Source organism: Capra hircus, chromosome 13 (assembly GCF_001704415.2).
Source record: "Capra hircus breed San Clemente chromosome 13, ASM170441v1, whole genome shotgun sequence".
Lineage (NCBI taxonomy): Eukaryota > Metazoa > Chordata > Mammalia > Artiodactyla > Bovidae > Capra > Capra hircus.
This window is the reverse complement of record NC_030820.1, coordinates 59,284,927-59,304,432: the sequence shown is the minus strand read 5'-3', so window position 1 is coordinate 59,304,432 and position 19,506 is coordinate 59,284,927. Positions and strand designations below refer to the sequence as shown.

General features: G+C 43.9%; 1 protein-coding gene across 2 annotated transcripts in view; it reads left to right on the top strand.

Annotated features, from left to right (window-relative positions):
- PSMF1 (proteasome inhibitor subunit 1) overlaps positions 2,004–19,506 on the top strand; it is a 42,511-nt gene continuing 25,008 nt past the window's right edge. For both annotated transcript variants that reach the window (XM_005688330.3, XM_005688331.3), the window contains exons 1-4: positions 2,004–2,297; positions 7,349–7,501; positions 9,034–9,116; positions 11,670–11,852. In XM_005688330.3, the coding sequence (XP_005688387.1) occupies positions 2,169–2,297; positions 7,349–7,501; positions 9,034–9,116; positions 11,670–11,852 (548 nt within the window). In that variant the 5' untranslated portion in view covers positions 2,004–2,168. The remainder of the gene's footprint in view (positions 2,298–7,348; positions 7,502–9,033; positions 9,117–11,669; positions 11,853–19,506) is intronic.

Sequence of the window (19,506 nt, the reverse complement as noted above, 5' to 3'; positions counted from 1 at the left end):
AGAACTGGTGCTGAAGCTAAAGCTCCAGTATTTTGGCCACCTGATATGAAGAGCTGACTCATTGGAAAAGACTTTGATGCTGGAAAAGATAGAAGGCAGGAGGAGAAGGGGACAACAGAGGACGAGACGGTTGGATGGCATCACCAACTTAATGGACATGAGTTTCAGCAAGCTCCAAGAGATGGTGATGGACAGGGAAGCCTGGCATGTTTCAGTCCATGGGGTTGCAAAGAGTCAGATATGACTGAGTGACTGAACAATAAAGGGGTTAAGATAGGATGTTATTTAGCTGGGATGTCAGGGAAGCCCTCTGCTGAGGCTGAGAGGAGGTGAGGGAAGGAGTCACCTAAAATGAAGGCATAAACCATGTAGCTGTTTGGGGAAAGAGCAGTCCAGGGGGAGGCAGTGGAGGTGGGAGGAAGGGATTAGATTCAGAATACATTCTGAGGGTGAAGTCGGATCAGATGTGGGTGTGAAAGGTGAGGGAAGTCAAGGTTACTACAGTCAGCAGTGCAGAGGATGAGAGGGGAGTTGAAGGAGTTAATGTCTGAGAGAGAGGTGAGGGTGGGGAACGCAGACCAGATGATGGTTCCTGCAGACCAAGGGGAAGGACTTACTTTTCTTTTGAGTGTGATGGGAATCCCAGGAGGTTTCAAGCAGAGGAGAGATGTGATCTGCTGTGTATTCTAACAGGATCTCTAGTTGCAGAGTACAGAACAGACTTTCAGGAGTCAGAGATGGAGTAAGGCAATTTAGTGGTTGGTGCAGACATTCAAGTGGGGGATGATGGTGGCTTGCAGGAGGGTGGTGACTGGGACCGGAAAACTAAATTTATCTGAGTAAAAACAGTAAGTGGTACAAATCAGGAAGAAGACAGTCAAATAAATGACTGACATTTGGAAGTAGATCAGCTCTGCAGTCAGCTGTTGCATCTTCTTGGGGGAAGCAGGTTCCATTCTCCAAGTGAAAAATCAAAGTGTTAGTCTCTCAGTTGTGTCCAACTCTTTGAGACCCCGGTGGACTGTGGCTCGCCAGGCTCCTCTGTCCATGGGATTTTTCAGGCAGGAACACTGGAGTGGGTTGCCATTCCTTTCTCCAGGGGACATTCCCAACCCAGGGATGGAACCCAGGCCTCCCGCATTGCAGGCAGATTCTTTTCCATCTGAGCTAAATTTGCAAAATGGGAATGATAATGGAACATATTTCATAAAACATTTGATAGAGTGATATGAAGTTTTTCACCCAGGATCCAGCACACAATAAATAATTAATATCCAACGAGCCAGACTGCTAGATTGCAGTACCATCTCTACTGTTCACTCATCTTGGTCAAATACACTCTTCTGTGTGTGTTTGTTTCTGTTGTGTAGTCCCTAAATTGTGTTCTACTCTTTTGCGAACCCATGGACTGTAGCCTACCAGACACCTGTGTCCATAGGATTTCCCAGGCAAGAATACTGGAGTGGGTTACCATTTCCTTCTCCAGGGAATATTCCGGACCGAGGGATAGAACCTGCCTCTCCTGCTTGGTAGGCAGATTCTTCACCACTGAGCCACCTGGGAAGCCCCATGTGTCTGTTTACCCATTTGCCAAATGGAGCTATCAAATACCAACTTTATAGGGTTGAGTCTTGAGGATTAAATAAATTAATACAAGTAAAACATTTACAATAACGTTCCATGGAGCAAGCACTGCATTAAGTGCCGACTATTTCTACGAATATGTTTTAATCTTATTTCGTAATCTCTTCTCCTACCAGCATACGCCCACCCTATTTTGCAGAAGTCTGTGACTCAAAACAAAGGTAGCCTCTCTTCAACGATGCCACAACCTACGTATAGCACACCTACCACCTACAGAGAAGATGGAGATCCCAGCTTTGAAAGACCTCGCTCCCAGGGGTCCTGCCCTGCCCATGTTCTGCCTGGCGGAACCTTTAAGTGTCTTCCTTCTGTTTCCAGCCGGGCGCTCTCGTAAGGGAGCGCGGGAGTTGGAAGTTACTTCCGGTGGCCACACCTCCGCCCCTGGGTGTCTCCATTTTGGTCGCGCAGGTTGACATTAGACCACAACCTGCGGAGTAGCGAAGAGTCAGGAGTATTGTGAGGGCCCTGTCGGCTCACCGCACTTTCTTCCTCCTTTTCTCCGCCCGCAGAAGCCAGGGTCGCCCATGGCTGGCTTGGAGGTACTGTTCGCGTCGGCTGCGCCGGCCATCACCTGCGCGCAGGACGCGCTTGTCTGCTTCCTGCACTGGGAGGTGGTCACGCACGGCTACTACGGCTTGGGTGCCGGCGACCAGGTACGCCACGGAGCCAGGGTGGCATGGGACCGTTGTGGAGGCGGGAGGCGTCTTCTGCCCGAATCCGGAGACCAGAGGCCTGGTCCAGAGTGCCCGACCTTCCCCCTTCGCAGGTCCGGGCCCTGACGCTCATGACACCTTTGGTACCTGTAGTCTGCGGCTCAGGGAGGTGCTCTACTGTTGCATTCTAGCTGGCACAACATGATTTGAAAACCCTTGGTCAGAAACCCCCTCCAGCACCCGCTGGCGTTCTCCCAGGCTGAGACTGCGCCCTCTGGCACCGAGACAGGGATAATGAGCTCCCTTGAGCACTCCTCACCTACCCGAACCCCACCGAACTCCTTCACAAGCAGCTGGGTGGGGAGAGGGCTGTATTCAGTACCACCCTCCTACTGTACTGGAGCGTTCACCTGGATCCAAGCGCCATATAGAGGGACACCAGTATAGGGGAGCGCTTGGACTCAGCTCCAGTCAAGAGCAGAGGGCTCGACACCCTTCACTCTATACTGCAGGGCCCCGTGCTGCCCACTCACCGTTGTCGTCTTGAACTCAGGCTCCAGGCCAACAACTGCCTCCCCAACATGCACCCACATGCATCCTGGGTGTGAAGGCCAAGTAAACTTTCCTTCACCATAGCTGTCCCTACAGTAGCAGCCTCTCCTGCTCATTCTCAGACTCTGCCTCTTACAGCTGGGGGCCTTGTTGCAGGCCCCACAGAGCCCCAGGACTGCTGGGGCCAGCCTGCCTCACTTGATTCTTTGCTGTAGCATTCTCCCATCTTCCCTGCCCCTTCCCTGCGACTCTCCCTCGCACTGTCATAGTACACATCAGCTTCCTGTGAGCACTGACTTGGACACCTTCCTGCACAAATCCTGTCAGCGGAGACACTTTGACAGCTTAGAGACCTCAGTCCGTGTGGATCATTGCCTGCTCTTAACCGCCACCTTTCCCCTGTCGTGTACTCCAGGCTTCCAGGTTTTAAGAAAGAACATGATTTGGTCTAAAAAAAAGATCCCTGACTGAATCTCAGAGGTGCACACTGTTTACCTTGCCACATGTTGAGTTTATGCAAAACAGAAAAAGTTGCAGGCTCCAGACCTCTTGGGGGAGGCCCCAGGAGAGTGCAGATGGGGCTCTGGAAAGCATTGCCCACTGTCCATCTGTCCACCCCAGTGTTAGGTCAAGCATGTGCCCCTGGGGGATGGGTGTTTGTGTTGCACACTAGAGCATGGTGTATTTCTGCTTCTCTCTGCCCTTAAATGCTTCTGGGGCTCAGGTTGTGCTTGTCCTCCTCTCACTTCTGTGTTTACTTTCATTCAGAGTAGAAGCCTTTTGGAGGAGCATCTTTCCTATTAGTTTGTTCAAGAGAGGTTTTAGTTTTCCAGCATGGGGCCAGCAGACTCAGCTGAGACCAGCAGTGTTTGCAAAGTTCAGAGAATGTTTGTCTGAAGCAGCAGCCTCCTGCTTCCCACCCTTCTAGGGGTGATAAGAGAGAGAGGAATGTCCTAAAATTGTGTACTTGATCATTTACTATGTTGACAGTTAAATAGAAAGCTAAATTGTCTCCTTTTCTCTTTGGTTCTATATTCTCTGGTTCAGGAAAATTGTGTACATAAAACTTGATTAGAAGAACAATGCATTTTCAATCAAAAATTTAGTATTGAGTTTGGATTTCTCTCTTGAAGTCAGCACCACACCTCGTAAGAACTTTATAGCTCTGTCAGGTGGTTTAGGTGGCCAGGGAATAGAGATGGCCATAGGCTTGAGTTCGAGGATTTAGTGTTTTGTTGTGGGAATCTCAAGATTATGACAAAAGAGAAAAATGCCTGAAATGATCTTTTTGAGACGCATTTTAGCCCAGGGATGCTGGGATGGACTCACCTCCATTAAAGAATACTTCCAGCCCCAGGATTTTGCCTAAGGGGACAGCTATTTTTACTTTGTGAGGTGGGCATCTTTAGCCATAACACAGGCAACCAGGAGCTCTGAATGCCAAACCCAGCTCTGCACCTGACTTACCATGACCTTGGGCAAGTCTCAGCTCCCTCTTGTTGTTTAGTTGTTAAGTCATGTCCGACTCAGCTACCCCATGGACTGTAGCCTGCTGGGCCGCTCTGTCCATGGGATACCCCAGGCAAGAATACTGGAGTGGGTTGCCATAGCCCCCTCTTAGCTCTTAGATTGTTTTCATCCAAGCCAGTTAAACTACACAACTATGTACTTTGGCTACTTTCCAGTTGTAGCTCTTTGGGAGGTCTGATATTGATGTCCTGGTCTAGAAGGCAGTTGAATGCCATGTTTGATTTGATATCACCAAGGCCAGTCTCTTTTCAGTCCCACCTGTTTTCCCGTATCAGGGCAGGCACTGATCTGGGGAACACTGGTTCTGCTGCAGTGAGAGGTATCAGCCCCGCCAGACCCCAGTAGTGTCTCTTGCTCTGGAAGCCAGATGTTACGGGGCAGTGAGCAGGCCCAGTTATATATATTCCAAGAAGAAATTCTGGTGGGTTGAATGCTGTACATGGAGAGTATAAATATAAATTCAGAGGCCCTTGATACAACAAAGACAAGTCATATTATCAAATTCTTGGCTTCCAAAGTAAACCATAAATCCGGGACACTACACGTGTTACAGGAAATTTACACAGCTAGGGGTGAGGGGATAATTTCTCTTTCTTAAGCGGAGTTGGCTGATAAGTTTCACTTTTGTTTTCTATCACTTTCATTTCCCTGCTTCAGGCCTGTGAGTTTCCTTGTCATTCAGCCAGTTTTGAAACCAGGCCAGTTGCAACATCTTGAATTTTGCTCGGCACTGCTTTCCTCTTGATTTCTGAGGCCTAGAGGTTACCAGAGAGGAGAGGCCCACAGTCTCGATTCTTGGCTTCCTGTTGTCCTTGATACCTGTGAGGTTTGTGTTCCTAGACATTTGTGTTTTGTTGTTGTTTTTCATCTTTGGTCCCACTCCTTCCCACTATAGTCTCATGAATACAGATCTTCCCAGTCCACTTGCTCTGTGTTTAGCTATAGACATATACATCCATGAAAATAATATGGAGGGTTTTTTTTTATGTGTTTTAATTATTCTTTTTACATAAGTGCTACCCAGCTGTAAATCTCATTTTTTAAAAAAGTTTCTTTGTCATGTTGTTTATTTTTACCTATAATACTGCAATTAGATCTAGTTGTTTCTTCTCACTGCTGTACTGTAGGCATATTGTGCAATTTGCCTCCGCTTTGGTGACCCCATCAAGCCCTTGTCATATTCCCTGTGCCTCTGTGTACAGAATTTCTTTTAAGAGTGGAGGTTTTGGGTCATGGGGTAATTGGCTTATCTGATGGCACTAAATATTACCAAATTGCTCTCCAGAGGGGGTTGTGTGAATGTCAACAGTCTCCAGCAGGACTTAGAGGTTGCCATTCTGCTTACACCCACACAAACGCCTGGCAAAAAATAGAAAAATGGATAACAGCAGTCGGATGGGTGGATCCTGGTATCTCTGAACGCTAGTCAAGTTGAACAGCCCTTTATACAGGGTTAGCTGCTCTGACCTTTTGCCAGGTTTTCAAGTGAATTGCCAATTTTTATTGTTCATTTTTCAGGCATTCCCTTTTTGTACTAGTTATTCATTCCTTTTCATTTGCAGCCACGGCACATAGCTCATCCTAGCCTGTGGCTGCCTGTTCACTTCGTTAGTAGTAGCGGTTATTGATCGGAAGCTTTAAATTATGAGCAGTGTCAAAGATAGCATTTTTTTTCTTTTGTGGACCTTGTTTAAGAAATATTTTCCCACCTGGAAATCAGGTTTTGGGTTTTTCTATAGAAATAGTTTGAGAACTGTGTCACAAACATTAGTGTGTAAAAGGAAAGTCCTCGGGTTTGTTTGTTTTTCTTTTAAGAAAGGAGGACATCACAACTCCCAGTGATGCATTTTTACATCCATTTGGTTGGCAAAAATATTTTAACTTGGACAGTAGCAATGTTGCTGACCACTTGAGACAAGAACTTTGATACATTGCTCATGAGAGTGTAAATCCATACTTTGGGAAACAGTTTGACTTTATCTTATAAATTAAACGTTCTTCCCCTAGATATATTTTATAGAAGTTCATTTCTATGTTACTGGATGTGTGAGCTACTCTGTGTACAAGAATGTTCATAGCAGCGTTATTTTTAATAGCATAACAAATAAGTTGGAAACACCCCGCATATCCATCAAGTGAGTGTAACTTGCAGCGTGTTCATGCAGTGATGTGGCTGTGAACTACGTAGCAATGGAACGCACTGTGCGTCAACTATAGTTACGGATAACTCTCAAAACAGTATTGAATGAAAATGACAAAAATGATGCCATTTAGATAAAATTCAAAAACACTTGAAACAACTTATTTTTCGGATTTGTATATAGTAACATAACTCTAAGGAAAAGTAAGGAAATTTTTAAAAATACAGACTAGTGACTACCCACAAGGGAAGAGGAGGGAGATTCATTAGGGGTACACTACTCAAGCCATGTTCTTTGTCTTCAGCTGGTTGTAGATACCTAGTTGTCCATTTTATAATTCTTTTTTTATCTTGTACATATGCTAGATTTTGTGTTTGTATGAAAGTTGTTCATAATTTTTGTTAAACCACTACAGTAGTCTGGAGAGGTGTCATTAGAATCTATTTTTAGTCACTACTTTCATGATGCCTTTGCAGTTGGCCGAAATTCCAAACTTTGAGAGACACTGTCTTTAGAATTTCACGGTATTCCTTGAGATGACTGGCTTTATTCTTGGCAGGGAGATGGAGAGGAAATTATTCAACCAAGACTGTAGCTTCTTAACAGGTTCCAGTGCTGTGTCACAAAGGCAGTCAGCAGTGAGGGAGAAACACTGGAGCTGGAGTCCAGAGACCACAGATCTCTCACTTGCTGTTGGACCTTGGACGTTTTACTTCTCCCGACCTCCATGTCCTCATCTGTAAAGTGAGGGAACAGGATTAGGTTATCTGTAATTTCCTTTTTTCAGATCTGAAGTCATGATCTTTCTCCTCTCTGGTGTCTTCTCAGCCGGGTCCCAGTGATAAGAAATCAGAACTGCTGCCAGTGGAATGGAACAGTAATAAAGACCTGTATGTCCTCCGGTATGAGTCCAAGGATGGGTCCAGAAAGCTCCTCGTGAAGGCTGTCACCGTGGAGAACAGCATGATCATCAATGTGCTGGTGAGACTGTAGTCACAAAGAATCTGATGTTGGGAATGGACCTTGGGATCGCCTTTTTGAAACCCATTTAAGAGCCCTTGGTGTATGTGAAGCCTTTACCTAGTGATCCTACTTCTGGAACTTTATTCTGAGGCCAGGACCCTAAATGTAGAAATGCTTTGTGTTCAAAGATGTCTACTCCTACTCCTTATTATTGTAAAAGGAAGTGCTTGCCATCACAAAGGAACAGTGAAGTAAATTAAGGTAGATTCATTCAGAGACAACTTGGGAGAAAACAAAAAAAGCTTACTGGAGCCCTGGGGGACTGCTGTTAGTTCTTTAGACGTTCATGGCTCACAGCTTTCTGCTGCCTCGAAGCCTTTATCCTTCTCGGTTTCCCTCCTGGAAAGCTCTTCCTCTCCACCTTTGCTGCCTCACACAGGTACAGCCCTTTAGCCTGACTGACTCCCTCTTGTTTTCTTTTCACTTACTCAGAAAGTTCAGTCAGTCCTGACTGCTTCCTCTTGTCTGTCAGAAAGATCTAAATTATGCCTCTGCTTGGTCATTTTATTTTCCTGCCTGGTACTTGACACGGTTTGCAATTAGTTAATTACTTTTCTGCTTTGGTGTAATATTTTGTATTCTGCCACTATAGCAGAATGTTCTGTAGTCTATATAACATGCGCTGTAAGCACCCTGAGGGCAGTGACTCTCTAAATTTGGCCTGGTTGTCTGGATTCGTATAAAGATATCAGGCAGTCTGTAGTGTTCTGCACTTTGCATTTTTACCTTGATATGTCTTGAAGGTCTTTACATGGCAATGCAAATGACTATGCCTTATTCATTTTAACCACGATGTAGTATTCCATAATACAATAATTTATTTACCCCTCTTCCTTTTGATGATCACTTACATCGTATATCACTCAAGGTTCTTAGTTTGAAACAACGGACTCCCTTTAGGTTCATTTGAATAGTCGGGTTTATTAAAAGAACTGGGATAACTGAGTTGTCAGAAGGGCTGGGGAGGCAGTTCGAAGGCTGAGCTTCCAGGGCATTGCTCCAAACCATGCTGTGGAAACCAGTGCTGCTGCCGTCAGCCCAGGGCATTAGGTACTGGCTGGCTGCCAACCCAGGGGCCCCCTTCTCATGAGCCACTGATGTTGTAGCCCCTGTGTCTCTGCTGCTGCCCATAATGGCAAGATGTCTGCTCCTTCCTCAGCCTGTTTATCCATGTTACTCACCACCAAGTTGAAGTTGTGCATCTGTTTGGGACTGCATTCACATGTTTGATTTTAAGCTGCAAAAGAGCTTGGGAAGGAGGTATTTCTGGGCTCTGCCTCAGAAAGGCATTATTCCTAAATCAAGAGTTGTCCCCAAATGCTCAACGTGTATTTCATCTGTTACAAACGGTCCCTGTATATGTCTCTTGGTGCCCATGTGTGTTTCTTTAGGTTGGATATAAAATTGTTCTTCTCCCCCCAGTCACCCACTTACTCATTCATTAGACCAGAAATACCCCAGTCTCTTATTTTCTGTTTTCATTTTTCTAGGAACATGGCTCACAGCAAGTGTCAGATTTGACCCTGAACTTGAATGATTATATCGATTCAGAACATCTGGTTGACTTCCACAGGTATTTCTAAGCGATGGCTTTTGCCTGGGAAAAAAGAAGAGAGAACCAATGGCCAAACATAAGGAATGGACTAGAGAATGGAGGAAGGTTAACGGAAGGATCCTTCTCTCCTGGGCACTCTGTTCTTTCTGTTTTTAATTTATTTTAAGAGAAGATTCATGTGGAAAATGCCCTATGAAATAAAATGATGCAATCAATAGACCACAAGTCTGCAGGGTAGAGATGGGGCCAGGCCAGTGACCTCTTAGGATAAAGTATACCTACTCTGGTACACTCCATTCCCCAGTTTTTTGTTTTAATGGGCTTTATTTTTTACAGCAGTTTTAGGTTCACAGCAAAATTGAGCACTAAGTGTAGTGAGTTCCCTGGGACCTCCCTCTTGCCCCGCACTCTCAGCATCCTGCAACAGAGTGGTGCATTTGTTATGGTTGAGAACCTGTGCTAACACACATTATCACCCAGATTCCCTTCTTGGTGGTGTTGGGGTATGTTTACTTTTGTAAGAAACTGCTGCACTATCTTCCTTAGTAGCTATACTATTCTGCTTTCCTACCAACAGTAAACGAGAGTTCCTGTTGGTCTGCTTCCTTGTCAGTGTTTGAGATTTTGGCTGTTCTAACAGCTGTGTAGCGGTATCTTATTTTGTTTTCATTTGCAGTTCCCTGGTGATATATGATGTTGAATATCTTTTTATATGCTTTTTTGTTGTCTTTGCATTTTCTTTGGTGAGGTATCTGATCAGGTCTTTGATCCATTTTTTAATTGAGTTGCTTTCTTAAGGTTGAGTTTTAGGAGTTCTTTTATACTTTGGATAACAGTCATTAATCTTATATGTGTTTTGCAAATATTTTCTTGGAGTCTAACTTGTCTTTTCATTATCTTGACTTTTAATTTCGAAATTTGCAACCCCTCAGAAAAGAGGGTTTGCAAAAAAATACAGTGAACACCCATATACCCACTGCCTACGTTGACCAGTTTTTAATGTTTTGCTGCATTTACTTACTTCTGTATGCTTTTTTGTTCTTGAGCCATCTGAGAATTATTTCCAGACTTTATGAACCTTAAGCCCTAAATATTTCAGCATGTATCTCCTTGTTCTTATGTAGACATCCTCGTGTATAACCGTAAGGCAGTTATCACACTCGGGAAACTTAGTTTTGATAGATTAATGTCATTTTGTACAAAGTCAGTGTCCAGGTTTCTGCAATCATCCAAGTAGTGTCCTTTCTGGGTAGTCTTTTAGTTTTCAAGTTGAGGTGTTTTTTTTTTTTTAACCCAGCCAAATATCACACATTGTGTTTATTTTCATGTTTTTTCAATTACCTTTAATCTAGAAGTTTCCTAGACTTTTATTTTTCTTAGCATTGCTATTTTTGAAGACTTGAGGTTAGTTGTTGTATAGAACATTCAGATTGTTTCCTTATCATTTGATTCAGGTTGGACATTTTCAACAAGAATTCTATGTAAGTGAGGCTATGTTCTTCTAAGTGTTTCATGTCAGGCTCATGACATCTGTCTTGTAGATTTTGTTCAGTTTGGTCGCTTGATTATGACAGTATCTGCCACCTTTCTCTCCAGTAAAGATGTCTGATTTCCTTCAGATTTTGATTTACATTTATGAAGTTTACTTTTTTCTTAATTTATTTTTTGTTGAAATATAGTTGATATACAGTATTGTGTTGATTATTGCTGTATAGCAGAGTGACTCAGTTATACAATGTAGACATTCTGTATCATATTCTTTTCCGTTACGGTTTATCACAAGGCATTGAATGTAGTTCCCTGTGCTACACAGTAGGCCCTTCTTGTTTATTCATTCTTTGCATCTGCTAATCCCAAACTCCCAGTGTGGTCCTCTTCCACCCTCCCACTGGCAACCACTAGTCTATTTTCTGTGTCCCTGGTTTATAAGATTTGTTTTTTGACTCAGGATATGACTCATTTTAAAATGACAGATTTTTAGGAACTCCATAGAGTCCTGCTCACTCCCTGCTACCTCAGCCTGCCTTAACACTTCAGTGATAGCTCACATTGCTTTTCTTTCACAGACAGAGAAAAAGAGGCCTAGAACAGCCTTCCAAGGCCCCTGAGTTAGTGACAGGATTGGGCATTAAGCCCCAGAGCCCTGCCTACTTGGACCAGGAACCTGGTTATCCTTCCCATTGGAGCCTTTGCCTTCCATGACTCTTCCCATGACATGTGATGAACACACAATGAGGCTGAGGGCAGGGTGGGGTGGGGTGGGCCCAGAGGAGTCAAGGCCCTGTGCCCCTACACCCTCACCTCTTTCTAATGGGGTGGTAAACGAAAAGGGGCAACTCAGATGCCTAAGAAGCTTAGGCCCAAATCGCGGAGACAACGCCGGGCCATTGCCCCCCTTACCCAGGTCCGCCGGGCGGCCTGTTCCCACCCTTGCGAACAGTCCAAACGCTATCAGGGCCGTCGCCGCCATTGTCGCCGCTGCCACCACCACCGCCGCCACCACCACCAAAATACTGTGCGCAGGGTTGCCAACCAGCAGAAAGCAGCTGACGCCTCGTCTCCTTTCTTCAGGGTCTACAAGAACAGCGAGGAACTTCGGTCTCGTATTGTGTCTGGGATTATTACACCTATTCATGAGCAGTGGGAAAAAGCCAATCTAAGTCCCCACCGGGAGTTTCCCCCTGCCACTGCCAGAGAGGTGGACCCACTCCGGATTCAACCACAACACCCACATACCAGCCGACAGCCTACCTGGTGAGTGCACAGCCCACAGAGGGCAGCCCCAGCTTCTCTAGAAGGCTTCTATCCATGACTATCCTGCTGCTTGACCCCTCTCTGGACCCCCCAAATCTCTTCAACAGAATTGTCAAGAGTCTTGGTATTTGGAGATAGGAAGTGGAGATCTGAGTGGAGCAGTGAGTTCTTATACTGCTGCTAGTCACCCCAGTATCTTAAGGCTGCCTGCATCTTTATTTTAGAGGCTGCACAGAGCCTCTCACTCCCCAAAGGGTCAGTGCCTCTGAGGCATGTGTGTAGTACTCCAGAGTTGCTGCCCAGCTGGTTCAGTTATTCATTCCAGAGCTGTTTGTACAGGACTCTGAATCAGGCTTTGGGGCAAAATGCAAAGATGCAGAATTACTGGAGGTTCCTGGAGGGGATGTTGTCTCAGTGTTCCCTTTCTTTACATTTTACCTCTTTGTAGCCCCCAATCTCTTTGACAATGTGAAAACTTTTCCAAAACAGCATGAGGTCTGAACAAGTCACATCTAAGATCTTTGCAGATTAGGATGGCAGTATTTAAGACTGGAGACTTCTGCTCTGAGAGAAGACAAGGAGCAGGGATGCCGTAGTCTCTAGCTGAGATGGCACTTCCCAATTTGGAGTCCACAGTACGGTAGTAGTGGTGGGCTTGGCAGGGTTGAAAGAGAGGGCTCACTGTGCAGCCATAATAAGCACTCAATAAGTATTAACTGCCATTGTTAATACTACTGTGTTACAGTTGTATACCTTTGATTAATTAAATGGGAACTCTATTACTATAATAAATAGTAATTGGCAAGTCTCTTTGACAGTTTTTGGAAATACTGGTTTCTGTGGGCAGAGTGGAAATTGATAAAAAGTCTTGAAAGGTTGGGAACAGCTTGTCTGATCTAAACCCCTTATTTAAGATGACTTGCCTAAGGTCACCAGCCAGTAATAAAGAGAGCCGGAGCTGGGGGTTCAGGTGTCCTCACTCTAGCCCAGTGCTCTGCTGTGACGTAACCAGAATATGTTGACAAGGTTGAAGGATAAGCCCTAGACAGCAGGCAAATTGGGGAAGACTTTTAGATCTTATTAAGTGGATAGTAATTCTCAGTTCTCTCAGATTTACTTCCCATATCAAAACAAATATTCTCTGAAATCTCCTTTACTCTCTGAAAATGGAGTTCATAGATAATCTAACTTACCAAATGCACAATTTCAAAAGGGGTAGTATTAAATATAATATAAATGAGAAATAAATAGTAAATAATGATAAGATAATGTTTGTTTCATTGTGTAGATGCCTGAGCATAATTAACCAGAAAAGATATGCACTTGTATGTGGGGTTATCTTGAATTTGACAGCATTTACAAATCATATATCTGACAAGAGACTTGTATCTAGAGACACGTAGATACGTAGAGAACTTTACATTTCAGTAATAAAAAGACAACCCAATTTCAAAAATGTTAAAGGATTTGAATAGACATTTCCTCAAGGAAGGTGTACAGGTGGCCCATAAACATGTGAAAAAAACGGAAATCAAAACTACCATGATAAACTACTGGTTTGTGCACGTCTTCATGTAGAACTTTTGTACAAGAATGTTCATAGCAGCGTTACTCATAATAGCCTAAAAGTGGAAACAACCTAAATGTCCATCAGCTGATGAATGGATAAATGTGATATATGCATACAGGGAAATATTTCAGCAATAGAAAATGAAGTACTGATACTGATACACATTACATCATATATGAACCTTGAAAACATTGTGCTAAGTGCAAAAAGCCATTTATGTGAAATGTCAACAATAGGCAGATCCACAGAAACAGAAAATAGATTATTTGGTTGCCAGGAGGTGAGATGGAAGGATTAAAGAGCGTGAATGGGGAATGACTGCTGATGAGTACAGGGTGTTTTTTTAGGGTGCAGAAAATATTCAAAAATTAGAGTAGTTGCACTTTCTGTAAAATCTAAAAACCACTATGTTAACTGGCCGAATTTTGTGGTACATGAAATATCTCAGTAAAGCTGCAAAAAAATTTTAAAAGGTCCTAGCTTTGTCTTATTTGGAAGCATGAATATATAGCAATCGAAATAAGGCTCCTAGGATCAGACTATAAGAGAACTGATAGTAATAGCCCATGATTGAGATTTTGTATTTTCCCTTCAACTGGAGAGTGGTTTGATAATACCCTAAACAATATTTTTTGAGACCAACATTATACTAGCAAAAGGAATTTATTTAAAATTAGTAACTGAAGTCTTTCCCCCTAAGAAACAAGGCAAGGATATCCTCTCTCACAAGTCTTACTTAGCATAGTACTGAAAGTGTTGCCACCACATTAAGACAAGAAAAAGAAAAGGCATGCAGATAAGAAAGGAAGAAATAAAAGTTTACATTCATAGTTGACATAATGGTCTACATGGAAAATCTCAAGGAATCTACCAGAAAAAGAATACTCTGAGCCTAGTAAGGTTGTAGGATACCAGCTCAGTATCCAAAAGTCAACTATGTTTCACTGTATTAGCAATAAACACATGGAAATAGACGTTTAAGATACAATATAATAGCTTTTAGCTCAGCTGGTAAAGAATCCACCTACAGTGTAGGAGACCTGGGCTTGATCCCTGGGTTTAGAAGATTCCCTGGAGGAGGGCATGGCAACCCACTCCAGTACTCTTGCCTGGAGAATCCCTGTGGACAGAGGAGCCTGGCGGGGCTGCAGTCCATAGGGTCGCAGAGTCGGACACAGCTGAAGCACAGCACAGGCCACCATTTAGAACTACTGAAAAAATACTTAGGTGTAAATCTAACAAAACATTTCAGATTTTTATGCTGAAAACTGTAATCAAAGAAGACCTAAATAAATGGAGAAACATCACATGTTCCTGAATGGAAGACAACACAGTAAAAGTGTCAAATACTCCACAAATTGATACACTCTGTGTGTTAGTGGCTCAGTCGTGTCCGACTCTTTGCCACCCCATGGATTGTAGCCCTCCAGGCTCTTCCATCTATGGAATTTTCCAGGTAAGAATACTGGAGTGGATTGCCATTTTCTACTCCAGAGGATCTTCTCGACCTGGGGATTGAAACCACATCTCTTGTGTCTCCTGCATTGGCAGGTGGATTCTTTGCCACTGCACCAAAGATGTCAAATACTCCACAAATTGATACAGTAGTTTAATGCAATTCCTATCAAAATCCCAACAAAAACTTCTGAAGATAGAGCAAGATTATTCCATAATTTATATGGAAAGGCAAAGGAGTTTGGAGTAGTTAAAAATAATTTTGAAAATAAATAAAGATCACTATACCCCGTATTCAGGCTTATTATATAGCTACATTAGATGGACAGACTCATAGGTCAATAGAACAATGTTGTTGTTGTTCAGTCATTTGAGTTGTGTCTGACTCTTTGTGACCCCATGGACTACACCATGCCAGGCTTCTCTGTTCTCCACTATCTCCTGGGGTTTGCTCAAATTCATGTCCATTGAGTCGGTGATGCTGTCTAACCATCACATCCTCTGCCATCACCTCCTTTTTTTGCCTTCAGTCTTTGCCAGTATCAAGGTCTTTTCTAGTGAGTTGACTCTTCATATCAGGTGGTCAAAGTATTGGAGCTTCAGCAACAGTCCTTCCAGTGAATAATCAGGATTGATTTCCTTTAGGATTGACTGTTTTAATGTCCTTGCAATCAAGGGACCCTCAAGAGTCTTTTCTCTGGCACTATGATTTGAAAATATCCGTTCTTTGGTACTCAGTTTTCTTTATGGTCCAGCTCTCAGGTCCATACATGACTACTGGAAAAACCATAGCTTTGACTGTAAAGACCTTTGTCAGCAGTGATGTCTCTGCATTTTAATGCTGCGAAAGGCATTTGGAAATATGTAGGCATTGTTCTACGCCTAGAAGGTGGGGATAGAGTCTGGGAATAGTGCCAGCCAAGCACAGGCCTGCTGCAGACAGAGCCAGCCCTGCCCCATCCTGCTCTTCATGTTCTTTTTGGTTGGCTAAAACTCCTGGCCCGCTAGCACTGGCATTCACCCCATCCTTGAAGATACTACCATGCAGTTCAGTTCAGTTCAGTTCAGTCGCTCAGTCGTGTCTGACTCTTTGCGACTCCATGGACTGAAGCACGCCAGGCCTCCCTGTCCATCACCAACTCCCAGAGTTTACCCAAACTCATGTCCATTGAGTCGGTGATGCCATCCAACCATCTCATGCTCTCATCCCCTTCTCCCGCCTTCAATCTTTCCCAGCATCAGGGTCTTTTCCAATGGGTCAGCTCTTTGCACCAGGTGGCCAAAGTATTGGAATTTCAGCTTCAGCATCAGTCCTTCCAATGAACATTCAGGACTGATTTCCTTTAGGATGGACTGGTTGGATCTCCTTGCAATCCAAGGGACTCTCAAGAGTCTTCTCCAACACCAAAGTTCAAAAGCATCAATTCTTTGGTGTTCAGCTTTCTTTATAGTCCAACTCTCACATCCATCCATAACTGCTGGAAAAACCATAGCTTTGACTAGACGGACAAAGTAATGTCTCTGCTTTTTAATAAACAGTCTAGGTTGGTCATAACTTTTCTTCCAAGGAGCAAGTGTCTTTTTTAATTTCATGGCTGAGATCACCATCTGCAGTGATTTTGGAGCCCAAAAAACGAAAGTCTGTCCCTGTTTCCACTGTTTCCCCATCTATTTGCCATGAAGTGATAGGACCAGATGCCGTGATCTTAGTTTTCTGAATGTTGAGGTTTAAGCCAACTTTTCACTCTCCTCTTTCACTTTCATCAAGAGGCTCTTTAGTTCTTCTTTGCTTTCTGCCATAACGGTGGTGTCATCTGCATATCTGAGGTTATTGATGTTTCTCCCAGCAATCTTGATTCCAGCTTGTGCTTCATTTCTTCCAGCATTTTTCATGATGTACTCTGCACAGAAGTTAAATAAGCAGAGTAACAATATACAGCCTTCTCCTTTCCCTATTTGGAACCAGTCTGTTGTTCCATGTCCAGTTCTAACCGTTGCTTCTTGACCTGCATACAGATTTATCAAGACGCAGGTCAAGTGGTCTGGTATTCCCATCTCTTGAAGAATTTTTCAGTTTGTTGTGATCCACACAGTCAAAGGCTTTCGCATAGTCAATAAAGCAGAAATAGATGTTTTTCTGGAACTCTCTTGCTTTTTTGATGATCCAGTGGATATTGGCAATTTGATCTCTGGTTCCTCTGCCTTTTCTAAAACCAGCTTGAACCCATGGAAGTTCTTGGTTCATGTACTGTTGAAGCCTGGCTTGGAGGATTTTGAGCATTACTTTGCTGACGTGTGAGATGAGTGCAATTGTGTGGTAGTTTGAGCATTCTTCAGCATTGCCTTTCTTTGGGAATGGAATGAAAACTGACCTTTGCCAGTCCTGTGACCACTGCTGAGTTTTCCAACTTTGCTGGCATATTGAGTGTAACACTTTCATGACATCATCTTTTAGGATTTGAAGTAGGTCCACTGGAATTCCATCACCTCCACTAGCTTTGTTTGTAGTGATGCTTCCTAAGGCCCACTTGACTTTCCATTCCAGGATGTCTGGCTCTAGGTGAGTGATCACACCATCGTGATTATCTGGGTCGTGAAGATCTCTTTTGTATAGTTCTTCTGTGTATTCTTGCTACCTCTTCTTAACATCTTCTGCTTCTGTTAGGTCCATACCATGTGGTTATATTTCTCTAATTCCAAGATTATTGGTGTTTTTTAAGTGCATATCCCCTTTACCCTCCTTTTTCAACCCTTTGTATCTCTATCACCTGGACCTATATCTTGCACATTTTTGATGAGTTCTCTATCCAGCAAATGTTTCCCTCTGGGTTCAGAGATCCCTGGGCCTGGGCCCGTACTTTTGAGGCGTGTGCTGTCCCTCTGGTATGGGAGACAGGTGAATAAGAGTTTATATAACTGCCAGGTTATCAGGGATTAGCACAGAGATCCTCCATTGGTGGCCTAGGAAAGGCTTCTTGAGGGTTGCTGCCTGAGCTGTGTGTTCATAGGGAAGAGGAGAAGTTTTCCTCAGGCTCCTTTTCATTTTTCCTTTTCATGTGTCTGGATTATTTCCTCAGATTCCTTTCTGGGGAGGTTGTTCCAGGCTCTGAGACCAGCAGTCCAGTGGCATCAAGATCTGAAAGCATGCAGTTGTCTTTGAATTTTGGTTTGAGAAAGAGTTCATGTCAGAAACCTGGGATATAACAGCTCTGAAGGATAAGACTAGGTTTTGCAAGGACCCTGATGCCAGGTGTACCTGATGTACCTGAATCTCCCCAGTGGACAGTTGGAAATCATTAGAAGAATACTGATAGAGGGTGGTGGTGTCCTTGCTAAGGATCATGGTGGATTGGAAGGGATGAGGCGGAGGGCCAAGGCTTATCACTCCTGTGTACCACTTTTAGCAGGCGGGACTTCTTTCCCTTCTTTCTGCCACCTCACCCACCTCCCCTGTCAAGGAGAGAGTATCATATGGCAGTTAGGAGTACAGGCTTTGCAGCTTGATCAGCTGGCTTCAAACCCTGGCCTTGTAGCTTTGCATGTCTCAGTGAGGACAGTTAGCCTTGGTTTTCTCATGAGCAACTTGGGAATTATTGTACTTGTCTCAGGAATATGATGATAGATGTCATATTGAGCTCATTGCTCAGAATATAGTAGATGTTCAAGAAATACTCCATGGATCTTATTCAGGTAGCAAGCAGAGATGAGAACAATACTGAAGGTGTAATGACTAGATGGTCCCCTAGAAGAGAGAACCTTCTTTTATTGTTTTTAAAATAACATAGCCTACTCCTCTGAGAAAAGGATTTGATGCTTGTAGAGCCACTTAGGTGTGAGAATGTTGACGCAGAGGGTGTGCTGGGCAACTGCATTTAAGCCCAGGACCTCTATGGACATTGTTTCCATCATGAGGACACGTTCCTTATGGTAGCCACCGCTTAACCTAGGGTAGGAAAAACTGCTATTTCTTGGCTGTCCACCATGTGTTGACTGCCATCACAAGTGTTTTCGTTGATGGTTGCTCACCTTCCAGACAGTCCTACGTAGAAATCAGTGGCATCCCTGCTTTTACAGAGAGGGAGACAATGGATGAGGAGAGGCAGCATAGCTTGCCAGAATATTCTAACCAAGATGGTGAGGACTGGACTTTGCCTCTACGTGGGACTCAGAAGCTTATGCTTTCCACATTGCATGCTTCCATTTTAGTTCATGTAATCGGTTTGTGTACAAGTTCAGTGTAGTGACTGCACACTGATTATGGAGAAAAATGTATCCCCTACCTCTCCCACCAGTGAGATCTTTCTCAAGCAAGCTACGCTTCCAGGACCAGGACACTGAACTGGAAGGGGAGGCGAATGTTTAGGAGGCTTTTTGTCAGCCACTAGGGAATTGACAGATCTTGGCTCTGTAGTCCCCTTCTGCCTCCACGCCCACCCATTGCAAGCTGCCTTCCACTGACAGCGCAGATGGCTATAAAGACAACTTCTTTGTGAGAGCCCCATCACTGCCATGTGTTGGGCAGCTAGGCACTCACACTGTCACCTTTTTGTTTTTTTCCACGAATGCCAGATTTAAGGGTAGGGCCTGAGGGCAGGAAGAAGGGGAAGAATGGGTCAGCAGAGGACTGCT